This window comes from Poecilia reticulata, chromosome 5, assembly GCF_904066995.2.
Source record: "Poecilia reticulata chromosome 5, P_reticulata-male-v2, whole genome shotgun sequence".
Taxonomy (NCBI): domain Eukaryota; kingdom Metazoa; phylum Chordata; class Actinopteri; order Cyprinodontiformes; family Poeciliidae; genus Poecilia; species Poecilia reticulata.
In genome coordinates, this window is record NC_088834.1 from 7,293,258 (window position 1) to 7,311,785 (window position 18,528).

At 37.7% G+C, this 18,528-nt stretch overlaps 2 protein-coding genes across 2 annotated transcripts in view; both read right to left on the reverse strand.

The window, feature by feature from the left end:
- On the reverse strand, positions 1-5,753 carry klhdc7a (kelch domain containing 7A). The gene has a single exon (XM_008409117.3). It carries the CDS (start codon positions 3,072-3,074, stop codon positions 831-833), a length of 2,244 nt encoding a protein of 747 aa, XP_008407339.1. The 5' UTR covers positions 3,075-5,753; the 3' UTR covers positions 1-830.
- An 86-nt stretch (positions 5,754-5,839) lies between these two features.
- The window catches only part of igsf21a (immunoglobin superfamily, member 21a), a 192,729-nt gene continuing 180,040 nt past the window's right edge, over positions 5,840-18,528 (reverse strand). Inside the window, exons 8-10 of the mRNA XM_008409119.3 lie at positions 16,684-16,876; positions 13,032-13,070; positions 5,840-7,169 (exon numbers count right to left, since the gene is read on the reverse strand). Coding sequence (XP_008407341.1) covers positions 7,093-7,169; positions 13,032-13,070; positions 16,684-16,876 — 309 coding nt within the window. The 3' untranslated portion in view covers positions 5,840-7,092. The remainder of the gene's footprint in view (positions 7,170-13,031; positions 13,071-16,683; positions 16,877-18,528) is intronic.

The following is an 18,528-nucleotide window of genomic DNA, read 5'->3' on the forward strand; positions in this document are numbered from 1 at the left end:
GTGAGAGATACATTTGTATTTTTATTTGATGTTTATAAAAATAGATTACAGGGTAAATATGTCCGACTGTTACAAGAAAATGATTCCACTCAATGAGTTGATAAAGCATTTTTTGTCATGAAAGAATTATTAAAGTGTTAACAAATACCTGCACAAATGTAAATGCTGCAGAGATTAAAATGTGAAATGTTTTTGAAGCTAACCATTCATTCTCATGGCATACCCATTTACAATCTGTCATTTCCTTAAAGAGCAGCTTTAGATAATAGCATTATATCCAGACCACTGCATAAGCTATACTCATGACTCACACAGATGAGCACAGAGGTAAATTATCAGTTTATTGCACAAACTCTGAGTGTTCAAATTTGAATAACTAATTTACTCTAGATTGTTTTTATGAATTACCTTTTACTGAAAAGAGGTTAGGCATCTGGGATGGCATTAAACTACCAGAATGGGAGGAAGAAGTGGCAAATCAAAGCAGCAAACAATTAACATGGCAGCAATTCCTGTGTAAATCTAAGCAAATAGTAATTTGACTATCATTAAAAGTCTAATCTTTTATATCTACTGCCAAGGATAGAACATAGCAAACAACACATCTTTGTAGTCCAAAAAACAAAATAAAGTTGTTTATTAAACTGATGTGCAGTAGTTTTATGAAGAGAGTATAGCAATAATGTTTCAAATAAATGGCTTACCAGTTTGTGTGATTTTTTTTTTAAGACAATAAAATCCACCCAGTCAGTTATTACGCTAATGTAATTTCTCTCGCACAAGTACTCAGTTACTATCAAATCTTATCAGCAAAAAAAGCTTAGTCCTTTTTACACACTTGTCTGTCGAGGATTCTTATCAGGTAGTGAAAGGATAAAGGGGAAGAGTAAGCCCTTTGCCTCAGAGAGGACACTCAACTCCTCATCTGCAAAAGCAGGAGAGATCTCATCGGCGTCAAATCTCATGGTGAAGTGTCGGCTGAGACAGTAAACTGTGCCATCCATTGCGACACACTGGAAGGCCGGGCAGCGCAGCATTCGCTTGGCGCTGCACTCATACCAAAGCCGTGCCACCGTATGGTAGCGGAACACACTGACTCCCAGCAATGGGTTAATGTCAAATCTGTAGAGAAATCTTCCCACAGCAACCATATCTATAGATCTATCTTTGCTGCCTACTATGAGACTTGGCCTCCAGGTGTTGGTTTTGGGGTTGTAGCGAAGTAAAATATATCTAAGAGTCCCCCCAGAAACAAAGAGCTCTCCACTGCCCACAGTCACATGATGTGCAACAGCAAAGGTATCATTAGGCAGTGGAGCCACAAATGTCCATCTGTCCTGTCGTGGGTCATAGCGCTCCACAGAGGAGAGACACTCCCCTCCGATGGCATAGATGTAGCCATCCAGTGCTGCCAGTTTGCAGCGGGGCCTGGCTTCATTCATAGGACTGATCTCCTTCCAAATGGATGTCAAAGGATTGTAGCAAAACACTCTCTTTGAGGGTGTCATTTCTCTGTCACTGCCTTGACAACCTACTGCCACAAATAAGTAGTTATCCATTGTGCACATAGCACAGGCTTTAGAAATGACCTCCTGAGGGATCGGGCAAAGAGAATGCCAGACATCTTTGTAGTCATCATAAAAGTACATTGCACTGGATGTGCTCCTCTGTTCTGATGTTGTTCTCTGTGCTGCTGTGTTTCTGAAACAGTCTTGAGGGTCCATATCTGCAACTATGACAAACCTTCTTGCTCTCATTCTCTGCTTCCGAATCCGTTCCCGCTCATCAGCCATTAGCCGTCCATAAAGGTTGGGGTCCCGAAGAACCTGTAGGTAGTTGTCTGACATGACCTCCAAGGCTGCTTGCTGAATGGATTTTTGCCCCTTTTTCTTGGCAAGATGAAGTATCTCTAAACAGTTTCCAAGATTAAGTTTACTTTTCAAAATTTCGAAATCTGTGCTGAGGAATATTTCTGCTGGAAGACCCGAGAATGAACCACCTCCGACAGTCTCTACATCAGTCGCCTCCTTCACATTACGTACTTTATCTGTTGATTTTTGAAGATAGATGGTCTCTTTATCTGCTGAGACCCCATGGTGAGTCACTGGGCTTGAGTATGTTGAAATCTGAAAGTGGATGGAAGGTTCAGACTGTTCTGCTGCAGACATATAGCTCTCCTTGCGTAGGAGTGAAGGCTTTTCAGGGTGCCTCAGGCGTCCTTGCAAGGAATCTTCCACAACATCACTTTGTGGAAGAACCAAATCACGCATAACGATAGGACTTACAGGAGCATCAATGAAGCTGGTGTCCTCTGTTCCATACTTCTTCTTCGACACAGTGTTCCGCTCATACTGGGCAAGCAAAGATTTTGAATCTGTTATTGAGTGAGAGGAAGATTCAACATAATAGTCATATATTTTTCCACTCACAGTCTTGTCTCCTGATCCTTCCAGTACTACTTTGGCATCTTCTACTTTGATCTCCGCCTTAGAGAGGAAGCTGGAGTAGACCCCCTGGTGCTCCAAGTCCTGTCTCAACTCTCTGCTCACACCCACGCCACCATCTAGCTTCTTCAAACGGCAAGGAGAGCGACGTCCAGTAATAGCTGCCATCCCATAATCTGTTGGATCATGTATCTTCAAAGTAGATCCAATTGAAATATTACTTGGGCAAACAGTTGGTTGGTCCCGATAAAGCATCTCCTTCCCCGTGTATTTATTTTGATCATTATTTAAATGACTAAATACACTCTTACTCTTTTCAACTTGGTGTGAATGAGATTTATTAAGTATTCCCTTGGTGCTGTTGAATTCCAAGTCATTAGTCACTAAGTCTTGCTTGGCATCATCGTCCTTGTCTTGAAAACAGAGATGCTGCTGTGTCCTCTTGTAGTCGTGGCTGGCAGAATTTTCTGTCTCTCTGTTTTTTTTGCCACAGGGTTTAATTTTCCTCACGTCTCTGGATCTGTAGAATCTGTAGGCCCAAGAAACCAGCAGCACTGCAGCAGCAGAGAAACTAAGTTTCACCAGCAGCTGCATGTCGAAGTGGACTCCGAGAAGGTCTGCGATAGGCATAGCTGAAAAAAAAAAAATAATAAGACAGCAAACGTTGGTTGAATGAACCTTTCAGCTATTGTCTAAATGCCTCAGCTGTATGAAGCTGTCTGGTTTCCATTGTAAAAGAGCTGCTGTGATCCAATGACTACGCCTCTTTGCCCAAAGGATCAAGTGTAAAATGATAGCCTTAGAGTAGCTATTTGCATCCCTTGCTCTGGAGAGGCGGGGCACGTTCATACACCACCTGTAGATGCTGTTTCTTTTACTATCCACAGAGTATCCAAATATTTGGTTTGCTGACTCACTCTTGTTTTTCTTAAAACCATTTAAATTCTATTTACATATTCAGATCAATGATACCTTTAAAAAAAAAGGTTTTTGTGTCCATGCTGCAATGCTGCAGCAAATCAAACATGTCAAGGAGTGGACTGGCTTATAATTTGCTGAAAAATGTATCAAATACATTATCATGCATAACATTTCTTTAACTTCCTACTTTGTTTAGAGCTGCAGTAGCAAAGTCTAGTTTGAATAAGGGGTGGAGAGGTATGATCGGAGCATCTAGCAAATGGTTAATAACCAGGATACATCTGTTTGCATAGCTATGACAAAGAGCAAAGGTTCTTCCTTGTGCCTGCAAAGTCTCCTAAATGACTATTTCTGGAAATAAGCCCAAAGAAAGAAAGGTAGGCCACAAAAAAGATAAACGGCAATACAAAAACAGAGCTGTCAGGTGGCCATGAGAAACACAATCAGAAGATTTTCCATTGTGAAAACTGACAGTGCCATTTATTTCCACTGGATGCAAACATGTATTTCTGTCATACGTGAAACATGCCACTCTCCACTGTGAGGCTGCCATTATTGTTGCTGATAACATACTAGAGCAAGCCTACAATCAGGAACAAAACAGTTTTTTATCTCACCAGCCCTTTGTGAAGCATTATAAAGATACGTTACGAGGGACTCTTTCAGAGGGTGTGTCAGGTGTCCTGTCAGCTGCAAGGGTTCTGTGGTCATCTGATAGTCAAGCCTGATGACAAAAAAAGAAACTAGATTCTGTGAGCATGGTTGACTTCTGAATAATTCACAAATAGGCCATGAAAGCAGCTTCTTATCCTCACTATTGCTCCCAGCAGAAAAACAAGAATGTGATTGAAATCTATAGACGTTTTGTGTTGAGACACTTGCACTTCTTATTTTCACCATCTGCTATGGTTGATGAGTTTATGGCAACATGAGGAAAGAAAGCACAAGATGCATTTTAATTGGTGTTTTTACGCAGGTCAGTATAACTTGGAAGCAGTACCCTGGCCTAGTTAGTGGTTAAACTGAGTGTTGTTTTGCCATGGCTTTACTGACAAACCAGTTTGAGAAAAACAAATAATGACAAAACCCCGTAGCTAAAAGTTTACACACAGTTTCCATCTGTCCCTGACTACACCAGTAAATAGTGGCTAGGTGACTAAATAGAGCATCTTTCTTTCTATTTTTCAGAAAAGATATGTCATATATTTAAAAATGTCTGCTCAGTTTAGGTTTATCAATGCTAGATATAACTAAGAAATTTCAAACATAATAAAAAAATGTGATTAACCACATTATTCATTTTAAAAGAATGCACTTTTAAAGCGATTCAACATGACCAAGTAGGATCAAGATGATTTGCATATTCTAATGCATTTAGAAATTGAGCCGCCTCTCATTCGACGTAAAGTGAGTCATAAATGCAAAGAAAAATGCAGAAAATTGCATATTGAACATAATTACAAACCAATAATAGTTTACAGTGGATGGACCAGGATCCACTGTGAACTCGTTACTAATAAACAAGAAAACTAATCAAAGCTCTAAAGGGGCAGCATTTTCTATTTTCCACATTTTATTGCATGAACCAAAATTACCTTCAGTATTTATATATAAAAAAATGTTGTTTATATCAAAAATAACTTCAAAGAAATTTGACGTCTTGATATTTGGCCTCTGTGTCTGAAGCCCCTGATCTTTCTGACCCTCCCCCTTCAGTAAGTCTTCACAGAAATTCTCCTTCACTGCGCCACTTGCTACTGTCCTTAAGAGAGTTGGACCGAGACGTAGTTTGTCTGATGAACTCAGCAGACTCACCACCAGGTATTTGCTAATTGCTGCTGCTAGTCTGGTGGAACTCTGTGGGGAAGGCGTGGGGGAGGGGTGATCTCTGAGGAGGAAGTTTGGCCGGAGATTTCAGCTCCACAGAGGAGTCGTGTAGAAATAGGAGGCGCTTTGTATGAGTAAGCATCCCTGAATGGCCAATACAGGAGATTCAAAGATTCATAAATATAGGGTATATAATTATGCTTTCAATGGCGGAATAACATTGTAGCATGATACAAAGCTAAAAAACATCTATTTCATATAATACCCCCCCAATTTAAAACTGCCTGTTACCTGAGCTACACAGCCGTAAACTTCAGAAATCAGCAGAATTGAACTTTGAAAATACGACAAACAAAAAGACCTGTCTCACTAAGCGATTCATTAGTCAACTATGACCTGCAAAGCATAAAGAAAACATATGAGAATTTCATACAGTAAAACATCAGATCAGTTCTAAAAATATGGAAACATTTTTTCATAGATTTTGTTTCCCCTATGAAAGCAAAAATTAAAACAATGTATTTGCATGGTCTAATTTTGTAGGATTGTTAACAACAGGACATCAGCAATTTCCTTTCAAGTATAGAATACAACATGTGTATCAGAAAAATGTCAATCTCTTGCTCAACGGTAAGTAAAGCCAAGGCTTGTGAGTTTTATCATCTCTCCATTTTAATACAGGTGAAATGAAACAAATGCAACAACCCTGTTTACACAAGCTGCCTCTTGTGAGCTCCTCCCTGGAATGGCGGCTAAAATGATCCTACTTGTACTGGTAATGTCTGGGGAAGAGTTACGCATTTTACACAATGTAGGTCACAAGTAAATAGCTGGGTTACAGGCTAGTGACAAAGAGCTGTGGTGCTGTCAGTTGCAACACATGAAAAGGAGAAAGAATCTTCAAAAGTCACATGCACCACAACCCCAAAACAGCAGACAAATGTTTTTTTTGTTTTTTTTTCTCTGTCCTTAGAAGAACAGCCAAATTCTTATAAAAAGCCTAAGTGACAAACAGAAATAATGTTCATTCCTTCCTCTCAATCAAGAATTATATCTGAAAGTTGAATGAAGTACAAACAAAGGTGGAGAAGCATAAACTCCAACAATCTCAGCACCCATTCCTCACCGTCACCCATATAACTTCTTTAATTATTTTTCAGTATTTACACTGTAGTACACAAAATACACTCAAAAAAGAGATTTCTCCAGATTTCTCAATGCATTTAAATCTTCATGTACATTCCAAGCCATCAGAAAGAAAAAGTGTATATATATATATATATATATATATATATATATATATATATATATATATATATATATATATATATATATGAAAGTTCCCTCGGAGCATCTGGAGGTCTGTTCTCCCATCATTTTTCAGCTTGTTGCTAATCTGGTCCATTCCAGGACATGTAACAGATGGGAGTGGTTGATAGGATGGTGCAGTCAAAGCCAGTTCCATTTGTCCACATTTCACAAAACACCAATAATATTGTGACTCATGAAAATAAAATCCAAATGCTTTTTTTTCTTCTGTTTTAAATCATCTGATTTTTTTTTTTTTAATCAACAGGCAGACTTAGGACAAGGAACAAAAAAAGTAATAGAATGGAACTATATAGGAGGTGGTAACTGTGAAGTTCATCACGTTGTTCTTTTTATATTATCTTGAATATAATTTTGTTATAAAACAAAGTACCATCACGTGGTGGCACTGATTCTTGTTTGACAGATGACAAGAGGGTCTGTTGATGACTGGAGTAGGCTTGCAGGATTGTGGAAGGTCTTTGAACTGTATGTATGTTTTTTTTTTCTGTGTGCATATTCAGATGTTGTGTTTTGATTGGGCAAAATGTGTGTCTATATTTGTGAGGGAGAGTGTCTTGAAGAAGCAGTTTCACGTCAGTCCCACTGTAACTGTGAGAACCAGTGCAAGCCACGTCAGTCCACGCTTTTCTGTGCGAGTGGCTTCATCTGCAAACAAGATAAAAAAAATAAATAAACAAACATAAATCAGACATTGATTTTCTCTTGGTTTATAACGGCTCACAGCTCATGTTCATAACATTCAAATGCAACAATATTAATTAAGAGACTGTAATTTAATTAAGACATCCTGGAACTTTATAGTTTTTTTTTCATAGGAGTTGCCATAATTTTCCCCTTGACTATTTAGCTAAACTCTGAAAAGCAGTTCTTGAATTATTATTTTTTTGTCTATAATAATATGATCTGCCACATTCCTCTTAATAATTATCAGAAGCCAGAGTAGCTCAGCACTTTATTAAGTGCATGTCCATTAATTGACTGCAGTGGAGTATGCAGCAGCAGCAGCAGCAGCAGCAGCAGCAAAGAGCAGCAAATTCAAGCCGTTTTAAAAGTGATGTCTATACTTTTCATGTTAAAATGACAGCATATCATATCCTGATACTGCTGACACACTTATAGTATTTGCATTTCCTCTTTAATTTTTTTCCCATCAACACTTTTCAGCCCTGTTGTTTAATGATACAATTTTTAGAGAAAAATGTAGTTTAGATCTTAGAAAACACAGTAATTTTAATCTGAGCTCCAGATATAAAGTGAAGACTAAATACTAAAACAAACAACTTTAGTAGTGGACAAGTATGCTTTGGCTTGTGACCTCATCAGTTGGTACAAAACAGTTTGTGGTTAATTAAAAAAGCACAAAGAGTTATTTTCTATGAACATGAGCTATGGTTCATAGAAAAGAAAATGAACTAATCACACATTCACACGCAAACAGCTTTAGCAACCCCTACCTGCACCGTAATTTTAAATGTGGGCCTTGAATAAAATTGTCCAAGAATGTAAAATCATTAAACATCATTGTGATTTTCATCACAAAAGTCTGAAACCTACTGTAGAAACCACAGTTTACAGAAAACCCAAGAAGTATTAGTGAGAGAGAGGATTCCCTGCCTGGGAAAAGAGAGCCTGTGACACACTGAGGACCAAAAGGTTAAGATTTCTGAAGCTCTTAAGGTTTGTGGGTTTGAAGAAAAAGCAATAGTGGAAGGTTAACAGTCTAACAGGATCCCCAATTTTTGGCATAGGTTAGCAACTAAAAAAACAATCTCAAACTGAAAATGTTTATATGTATGAGATCCAGAGATATATTGGTGAATATTAAATTACAAGACACTATAGTAAGTTTTGCCCCTGTTTTCTCTGCCAAGCAACATCAGTGATAAATCTAGGTTATGATGGTGGAGGCTCAGGTGTCCAAACTGCTTAAAACTGACCCTGGTGCAATAATGATTATTTTATCAGGCAAATCGATACAGCCATCAGTCTCCATCCTTGTAATTTGAGAACAGTAACGCTGTATCTTAACAATGGTCTTTTGTGAAAACGTAAAAGGGCAATACAACTGTAAACATATCTTTATTTTCCTAGGGATGTAAACGTGTCTCTTAAAATTGCAATCTCAGACAAAACAGACGGTTAATTTGGCAACAGTCTTCTAATAGTATGGGGTTTAAGACTTAAAATGTCTACAAAAAAACACTCTTCACCAGTGATTGATTATACTGAAACATGTTGTAAAGTTTGTTTATATAAAAAAATGATACAAATAAGTAATTCAAATGTAGAAAATTACTAGCATGAAAATTACCTAATAAAATCTAAATGAGGTCAAGTTGCATTAGTGTGGATTACTTATTCTTTACTGTGAACCAACGATCATGCATAGATCATTCTATGCAAAGATGCATAGAATGATGTTTCATAATATCATGATATCCATAATACACAGACATTAGAAGAACTATTTTACTTGTTGTGCATAAGGACTGTTTTTGCACACAATTCTGTTCCATAAAACAGAGACACCAGTCAACAAACTGCCATGATTTATTTTTATTTTATGTACCTTGCTAGGAGTACATCTGGAGAATAAAACTGATGAATAGTTTTGATTGCATACATTTACAAAATTTATGATTGTCATTCTCTGTAAGAGACCGCGATACAATCACTTTTGAGCGCAAAGAACTCTCATATAGAAAATGTCTTCTGAAGTGTCAATATTGCTTCATATAACAATTGTCGCAGCATCAAACTAAATGCTTTTGCAATTTACTTCACGTCATATCTTGCTGTGTGGAATGGGTGATATTTTTTACCCAGATTTTGTTTTATTGATTTAAATCTGTATGATTGGTAAAGACCTTTCTTATTCCCTAAAGGATATCCTGCTTTGAAATTAAAGTTACTGCAGGAGAAAGATTATTGCTGACTGTAGGTGTGTCTTTGTTGACATAAACTGTTTATTCAGATAGTGAAAGTCTATTGCTAAGCAACATTCACATGCACACTGAAGAGCTGGTGACGTAAAGGTGTGGCTGCACTTCATATGATCTGGTGCCTGTTAGACCTGTTGGTGAATACGGATTAGTATGTCTGAGCAATGTGTTGAAATATTTTTTCTTTTAAGTTTAAACATAAAAAGTTGGATTATCTTTGTAATTATGATTGAAGCAACAAAAAAAAAAAAAAAAATCAAAGTTCCAGCATCAGAGTGCCCTCTTTTTTTTAAATTCAAGTCATGAAACATTCAACAACAACTGGATCGCTGTAACGAGTACACTCTCTCATTAGGTAATGGGCTCATTCAAGCATGGGATCATCATCTGAGGTGCCCTTCCAGACTACAGCCATGGGGGGAAGTCACCCAGCCATTTGTTTTTCCTCATATGTTTGGCTCAGATCTTTCAGCATTTCTGCCAAATTGATTTTTCTCAGACCAGTGGGACGGATGTCTGCAGGAAGATGTTGAGCGATTGCTTTATGTGCATGACCTAAAATGCTAAAAGCAATATTTTCCTTTCTCTATGCTAAATAAAAACAATCCAGAGGAAGCTTATTATTTCTAACCGTGGCAAGGACCTGTACACTCGTAACCCCGGCACTGTGTTTCCTATTCCTAAAGTGTTCCAAACGGGATATGAATTTGAATTTTGCATACCACTGCTCTAAATGCAGATCACATGATGACAGCCTCCTGCTTGCAATGTGGCTTCTTTTTTTTGACTGAGTAAAAGCAATATTTCTCTCCTGAGAGTTTGTTAAAAAATTAGGTTTTTTACATTTACACGTCTGTATCGGGCCTGACAACCTCACACATTTGGCACTCCAGCTAGACAGGGCTGATACAGTAATATTTGACAGAGAACAGGTCTTCAGTTTCCCTCATCTGATAAGTGCAGTTCATTGCCAAATAACGCAGTGTGATAAGCTGCATCACAGGGAGAAATACTGACAAAGATTAACAAACGCAGCCCGCAATACAAATAGCTGGTAAATGTTTTCTGCAACCTTCACAAACTCATTGTTGGTGGTTCTTCCCATCAACCTGACAAGGATTTGGACATTCAGCCTTACTGCTCAGGCTTGTGTACTGTAACCTCTTGGCGTCATGTTGTACATCAATTTGACTTGCATGCAAGACACCTGCGTATGCCCATTCTGACCTAATTCTGTCCTTGCTCTGACACACCTGTTCCCGTGGTTTCCATGGCATTTGCATTCTCAAATTTGCATGCCACAGACATGGCTCGCAGAGAAAGAGCAACATGAAGATTAACTTGGAGCAACAGAGTTGGTGTGGGAAGCCCCCCCCAAAAAAAAAATAAAATAAAATAAACAAGGTGATGTTTCTGAAATTGAAGATAGAGGTTGAGTAAAAAGCTCTTATTTTAATAAACTGTTTGACTACTGCAGATCAGCCCAAAGACAGCCCTGGTTACCGACTGCCTGGGATGCTTTTCCTGCTGCAGACTGGGACAAAGTTGGGCATTACATGCATGCATTGGAGCTTATACTGAAATAATTATAGCATAAAATTAATTTTTCAGTCCATTAGCAGCTCATTACATAAAAACAGAAGAAATAAAACAAAACAAAAAATTGCTAAATATTTTATTAATGCTTTGTTGCTTGTAAATTGCCAGAAGTCATGAATTCTACTGAACACATTCTGTTTAACAAAAAAACATATTTAACATTAATTAGCAACTGTATTTTCATGTGGATTCATAAATGGATGTCCATGACCTTTTTTGTATTAATAGGTTTCTCATAATTATCATGAAGAATTGATTCATGAGCAGAAGATGAGGTGGTTGTACGCCGCTGTGTATCAAGTAGTGAAACCGAAGTTCAACAATTCTATTATACAACAAAAATCACATCCTACTAAATTTTATAATAACTGTTTAATTAGGTTGAAAGTTATACATATGCTTGCTAACATGTCTTCAGTATATTGATAAAGTCATTTTTGTCCTAGACTGAGATGTGATACAAGAGAAGTGTGTAATTACATCCGAATGAAAACTTTGCATATTTTACCATATTTCCATAAAAATCCAAGGTTAGAGGTTAGTGTAGTAACTCAATCTAACAGTATTTTAAGAAAACAATATTACGGTGATACAGATGTATCGCTAAAGCTTGCCAAATTTTTTTGTTACTGTCACTACGGGCAAATTGCTGCTTCCCTCAAAAAGAAATTACACATTTTGATATTCATACAGACTGCAGTGGCTCACAATCCATGGCACGCTTAATAGTCTGATAAAATTTGGCTGGATTGTCTTTTTGGGCAAGATTACCATTGTGTGAGCCAGCTCCTTGCAGTGAAACTGAGTGTGACCTGCTAGCCACAGAGCTGACTTGTAAAATAGACCCATTGTGATTCATTTCAGCGTTTCACATTTGACATGATGAAGAAAAGCATTCAAAACTCATTTCAGTATCTAATTAGCCTTGCAACACTTTTTGAAAATGTGAATGTCTACCTGGATATCCTGCTTTCATAGCGGCTGAGGGAGCCCAGAATCCATAGCTGCCTAACAAGTGTCGACTGCACAGTCATTTCACAAATAAATGAATGTAGATTACATGCTTTCTGACTGAAGACAAAAATCTTGCCTTGAGTGGGTTTTACAGTGTAGCTGAGATGTGGGTGGAAATGAGCTTTACTAATCTAGATGAGCCATTAAAGAGTCTTTTGTTAAAGTTCACTCAGTTTTCTTACTACTGTATCACAGCTCTGATTGCTATCTCTATAGGGTCGCACTTTAATTTCCGTCTTGGTGAGTTGTGAACTACTTCATGCTTCAGAGGCCCATCTGTTAAGGCTCAAAACTCTGGTTACTTTGCCAAAGCTGAATGTTTTTCACACTAAAGCATGATCTACACTCCTCTTAAGGTCTGAGTGAGTGAAAATCTGCATCAAATCAGAGACTCTGAGCTAAGAGGAGAAGCAGAAAAAAAAAAACACTGATGGAAGGGAATAAAGAATAAGAGAAAAAAAAGTGAGATGTTGACAATAGGGAATGAACCAAAAAGAATGGTTGAAGCAGCAAGATATATTGTAGAATGAAACTGGGAGAACAAAAGTGAGCACATTTTAGAGTGGAAAAGGAAAGACAGAAAGATTGCAGTGTGAGGCGGAGGGAAAGACAGCAAAATTAGAGGGATGGAGAGGCTGTTGTCACATCGCTGTGGCTTCTCCTCAGAATCCTTCACTTTACATATGATAATCTGAGAAGCCAGAAACGAGCCCCCCGCTGCACATATGAAACACCGGTAATCTTGCACTTTTTCAACAGTGATGTGCACAGCTAGTCACTGAAGTGGTATTTTAGCCACTTGTGAACATTGTCATAGCTTAATTCTGTCTGAACTGCTCACAAAGACTTTACACATGGCGAATCATTTCATACATTGTACTTATGCTATGCTGCACTCCACACATTAACACCACATATTCAAGTTTGTTATCCTAAGAGCTGAAATACTTACTGTTCGGATTCTGCGTGTTTTTCATCATGCTCGGATTTTCTGTTGGGGAAAAAAAAGACGAGACAATGAAATGCTGCAGTTGCTATAGAGATGATGAGTACTTTAGAGAAAAGAAGAATGAAATTATTATTAGAAAAAAATGTGTAACTAAGAAAGAAAGAAGGGGAAAAAATGCATTCTCTGACAAAGCTTGCATTTCTCTAATGGAGCAGAATTCCAAAGTTATCGAAGTGCACACTAAATGGCACGTCCCCGATAAGAAAGACCGAAGCTAGTTAATGGACCTGGGAACACAAAGCACTGCAACAGAACAACCAGAACACTTTTCAAGAAGCAGTAAGAGCAGTGAACAGCAGCTAAGGGCCAGCAGGTATGGGTAAGAGATTTGGAGCCTCTACATTTAATAGACTGCATCAACGTCTAACCTGCACAAAACACTCTGACAATGTATTCTCAATGTTCTCACAGGGATACAGTAATTGCAAAGGAGGCAGCGGGAGGGTTTGCAGAGTGTTAGTAACCACTCTTTAATTCCCTTCTGTGAGCTATTTTTGGATGTTTAACTTTGCATATAAGTAGATGGAAGGTACATGTAAAGCACAATGTGAAACTGCTCTGGTCTCACTGGAGCCACACAAACACAAAATTAATGTGTCCACTCTCAGTGTGCACCCATGTGCTTACCACACCCAGCAAATTTGCTTAAGTATACATATCTGTGTGGGCTTCTTCATCCAAGTACAGTTTATAGCTTTTGTTTGCTGCTGCCAGACTATATTTGTCTGACTCATTTTACAGTTATGTAAGACCATATTACCACTCTGAGTGGTGACTTAATATGTTAATTCAGCTTGCAGGTAGGGAGCCAATAATCAGGCTGTCTCTCTCTCTCTCTCTCTCATATATATATATATATATATATATATATATATATATATATATATATATATATATATTTATTTTTTATTTTTTTTGATTGCATATTTTGAAGACCTGGCAAAGAAAACAAATTCCCAAAACATCTCTTCAACCCCAGGGGAGAGAGGAATGTCTCATTTTAAGACCTCAGGGATTGTGCCAAGGTCACTTAATCACCATTTACTTCCCCTAAGCGTGAGTGGAAGCAATCTACAAGGAGCAGACAGACAGATGGGCCATACTATGCACATAGCCAATGTCACTGGATGATGCATCAGAGTGTTAAATAGACTTTAGTGCTCTTCATAGCAAAATGCCTCCTTAAAGTGGCTCTTTACCTTTTAAAGTGTGTGCTTATTAGACTTGGTCAGTAATTTCTGAATTTGCAAGATACCTCAAATTTTGTTCAAATAAGTATCTTACACTGTAAGAGAATGAAAATGGATACACTCTGTTATCCAACAAGTCTTGAAACATTGAAAAGTTAATTTATTTCAGTATTTTAATTAAAAAAAGCAAAACTCATATATTAGGTAGATTTGACACAGGACAAGAATTTATTACATGTTTTAATAATTATGAGTAAGACTGAATGAAAGCCCTGAAAAAAACATTGAATATTAAATAAAACCAATAAAATTGATTTTAAGTAGACAGAGAAGTATCTCTATCTACTGTAGGGCTACATCTGGATGAATTATTACTTCATTGCAGAGGGGCATAACTGTGACACAGCTGAGGTGTTTTTTAGGGAGCCCACACTGAATCTTCAGCAGTTTGGGAGCTTAAGAGGTTGTCTCTCTCAACCTCTTGAGATAATTTCCAAATGAAATGCAACATTTACTTTCAACTGAAAAGATTACGTTTGACCACAGAGCAACTTTCCACTCTTTTCCTCTTTCTTTTATGTCCAAGTCAGACACTTCCAACATCGTTTAGGAGTGGCATAAGACAAGGATTTACGACAGTGGTGGCCCTTGTTCTGGACACATGTAGTGGCTGCTGAAGCACAGATTCAGTAGCTCCTACCTTGTCAGTCTGTCCCAACCTCTTGATCATGCCTTGTTTTGTAATCCTCTCCAGGCTGTTGCTACCCCTGTTGCTCATTCACCTTTTACTGCTTGGACACAGCAGGTTGTGAACAGCCTGTTTCTTTAGTAGTGATGTTTTTGTGGCGCACTCTCCGTATGGAGGATATCAACGTCTATAAGCTGGACAACTATCAACAAACAGTCAGCATTATTTCTCATAATTGTGTGTGATAACATGGAAATGACAGCTATTTTATGTTAAATCTATTTTTACCCATCTTATGAGATACTGCCCATAAAACAAAAAAGATATGTTTTGTCTTTTTTTGCATTAAGTAAGCCAACATCATCAAAATTCTCAAATATTAGCACGTGACAATTGTAATTGTGAATCTACATTTAATGAGATTTAATTAGATTTTTTTTTTTTTTACTTTTTTTATTACACAGTTTCATTGAGCATGACAAAACAACTGTGAAACCATAAAATAAATATTTACCTAGTTGATGTATAAACCTTGACAGCTTTATTCGTTTGAGCTTTCAAAGCCCTCTATCATGCGACAGCTTGGGATGGCTCTATTCAAAGTGATAGGGCTGTAACTGCACTGCAGTTGCATCAGAAACACAAGAGCAGCTGATACCGTGGGAGTGTTGAAATATATCAATGATACATACAGTAATAGCTCAAGGAGAAAATGCAAAGTTTTATTATTAAACTGATGATGGACTTTACAATATTTTGTCTATGAAGCCAAGAGTGAAGGTGGAAGGTCCTTCACATTCAAAATGGCAATAAAAATATTTAAAAAATTGCTGGCTAATGCAAAATGTCCTCTGCCTTAACACTCACAGCTCTGGTTTTTATATCGCAGTGCAGCAATTTAAATCAACCGCAATCAAGGTGATCGTGACTAATCGGGTGACTTTTAAGGAGAAGTGTGTCATGTTTCAACATAACACCAATGTGTCAAAGTAACACTGGCATGACAGCAAGTAATGGTGGGACATGTTTGATTGAAATTCTGTGTGGGAAAGGGCACAGAATAGCAAAAGCCTGCTCTCCAAGAGTACCCAGAGCAAGCATTACCCAAGAAGAAAGAGCTCCCATGTTAGCACAGGTACGTCAAATACATCTAAATTAAGAGCAATACACAAACTTAGCCTTGGCGTTGAAGAAAGTGTTTTTGCACCACTATCAGCAACAAATGTTCTTTGAATTTCGTCACAAGCATTTGATGCCAAGGTTGTTTTTTGCATTGGATAAAGTACAGATCTAGGCATGTCATTAGTGACAGTTAGAAAATCCTTTGGAGAATAGCTATTTTAACGAAGTGCTCCCAAAACATGGCTGTATGTTTGATCCAATTTAAAAGACAATCTCTTATTAATCACACACTTAGTCGCATCAATGATTTATATCTTAATGTGGTCACATGGATCTCAAATTAATTAAGTATTTATCAAAATTACTGTACATAAAGCAAAATGAAATAGGAAAATTAAAAACTTATGTTTAATTTAACTGTATAATTGTACAATTGTAGATCATTCTTGTGGATGCAAATCAAATAAATGTTTATACTTTATTATGTTAAATAGCTACAAAAAAATGGAATGGAATTGCAATTACAATTTAAGCGCTAGTGCAGCAAATCCTTCAAACTACGGCTGAATTGTGTTGCAGACATACATTTACTTACCAAAAACTATGAGACGAGTGTGTGTGTCTGTAGAACCCAAAGGATTCTGGGCTGTGCAGCGATACATGGAGCCATTGAGCTCTGCCGGCACCCTCTCCAGGATCAGCTCTCTCCCCTCACGCTCGGCACTGCCATCCAGTAGGCGGCCTCCCACCCGTGTCCAGGTGAAGAGTGGCTCAGGAAATACTTCATTCTACCAACACCCATTGGGGATTGAAACAGAAAAGAGGGGAAAGAGAAGAAAGAAGACAAGGAAAGTTCAAGGCAGCTCAGATAGAGACTGTGGGTCTCATCCGAGCGATTAAAGGCAAAGCGCACATGAATTATACAGGTTCCAATTTTCCCCTAATGCCATGGCAAGTTAACAACATGCATTAATAATCAACACTTAACTTTACAACAGCTTTACGAAGATCCTCTTTGTGCTACAGTTGACCATTTTACAAAGTTAGCAGGAGAAGTTTTTTTTTTTTTTTTTAGCCTTACTGCAGAGATATTTAAACCCACAATCAGCATATTTACCTTTCTGTCACAATACAACAGCACAGCATATATTTACATACGGTATTTGTGGATTCTGTGTTGGTGTGTTCATCATTAGCGTGCATCAAAAGTTCAAATCGTCACAAAGTCAAATATATATATTTAATATAACATTTCAAATAAACTTCTGCACATGTCTACAAAGAAACTTAATTCACCCATCCATACTAGCAGGTTGTATGGGCTAAACCCATTCAATCTACTTGGCAATGCTCTGACGCTTCCGCTTTTGAAGTTTGAGTTAATGTTAACATTGACACAACCTGCTGGCCTATTCCAGGGATTACAGAATTTCAGACATGAAGTTAACCATTTTATTTAATTTTATTTTCAAAAATGAAGAAAAATAGCTTACAAGGTTCATCACCAAGAAGCTGGTAAGGAAGACTTTTGTCTCATCTGAAAGGCAGAAGCCAAACTTATCAGTCTTGGCACGTAGCTCTATCTACTTGTGAAATTCTAAAACCCACATCCAGTGAAGGATAAGGGAAATTTTCTTCTTGATCAGTTTGCATCCGTTAATGCCAGGCTGCTGAAGGTCCTGACTGGCTTCGTTTCATGGCCGAGCCTGTTTGTTATAACCAATCTTAACTCTGCTCAAAGAGATGCTTTAAAAGAATCCCAAGGTCACTGAGCAAACACAAACACATGTATAAACATGTGCAGCCAATAGCTCAGTGCTCTAAACCAACAACAATATAGAATATTAATTTCTTCTCATAAAAAAAAGGAATATAAATCAAACATGACATCTGACTTGTGATTGCTGAGCAGTGTCTGGGAAGGAGATTTGTGCTCTGGGTCATTGGTGTGTTCTATTTAAGGATTAGTCCTATTTTCTTCACCTGACTGGGTTTGGGTGCCTGGTTTTGGTGTGACATTACTGTCAAACAGACCATCACTATCCCCAGGCTAGTCTCACCAGGGGCATAGCTCTATTTAGCAGGCTATGATAGAGGGACAAAGTCAATTTAGGATTATGCAGCAGTAACAAACATATCATGGAGACTTTCATTGGTGCTTTGTTTGTGATCCTTAAACACATTAAACAGGTCATAGTAACTCATATTAGGTTGTTTTCCTCTTTAGATTAGGTTTATTACATAAGGTTCTATAGAGGGCAAATCACAAAACACAGTGAATAAAGTAATTTAATGACATGTCAGTATTTGGTTTAAGGCAACAAAAACAAATGGAGGTTCACAATTTCATCATCACCGTCTTTTTTTTTATTCACACATAATGGGAATTAGAGCTGGGTATTGTTGAGAACCTTACAATTCAATTAAATGTTGATTATTT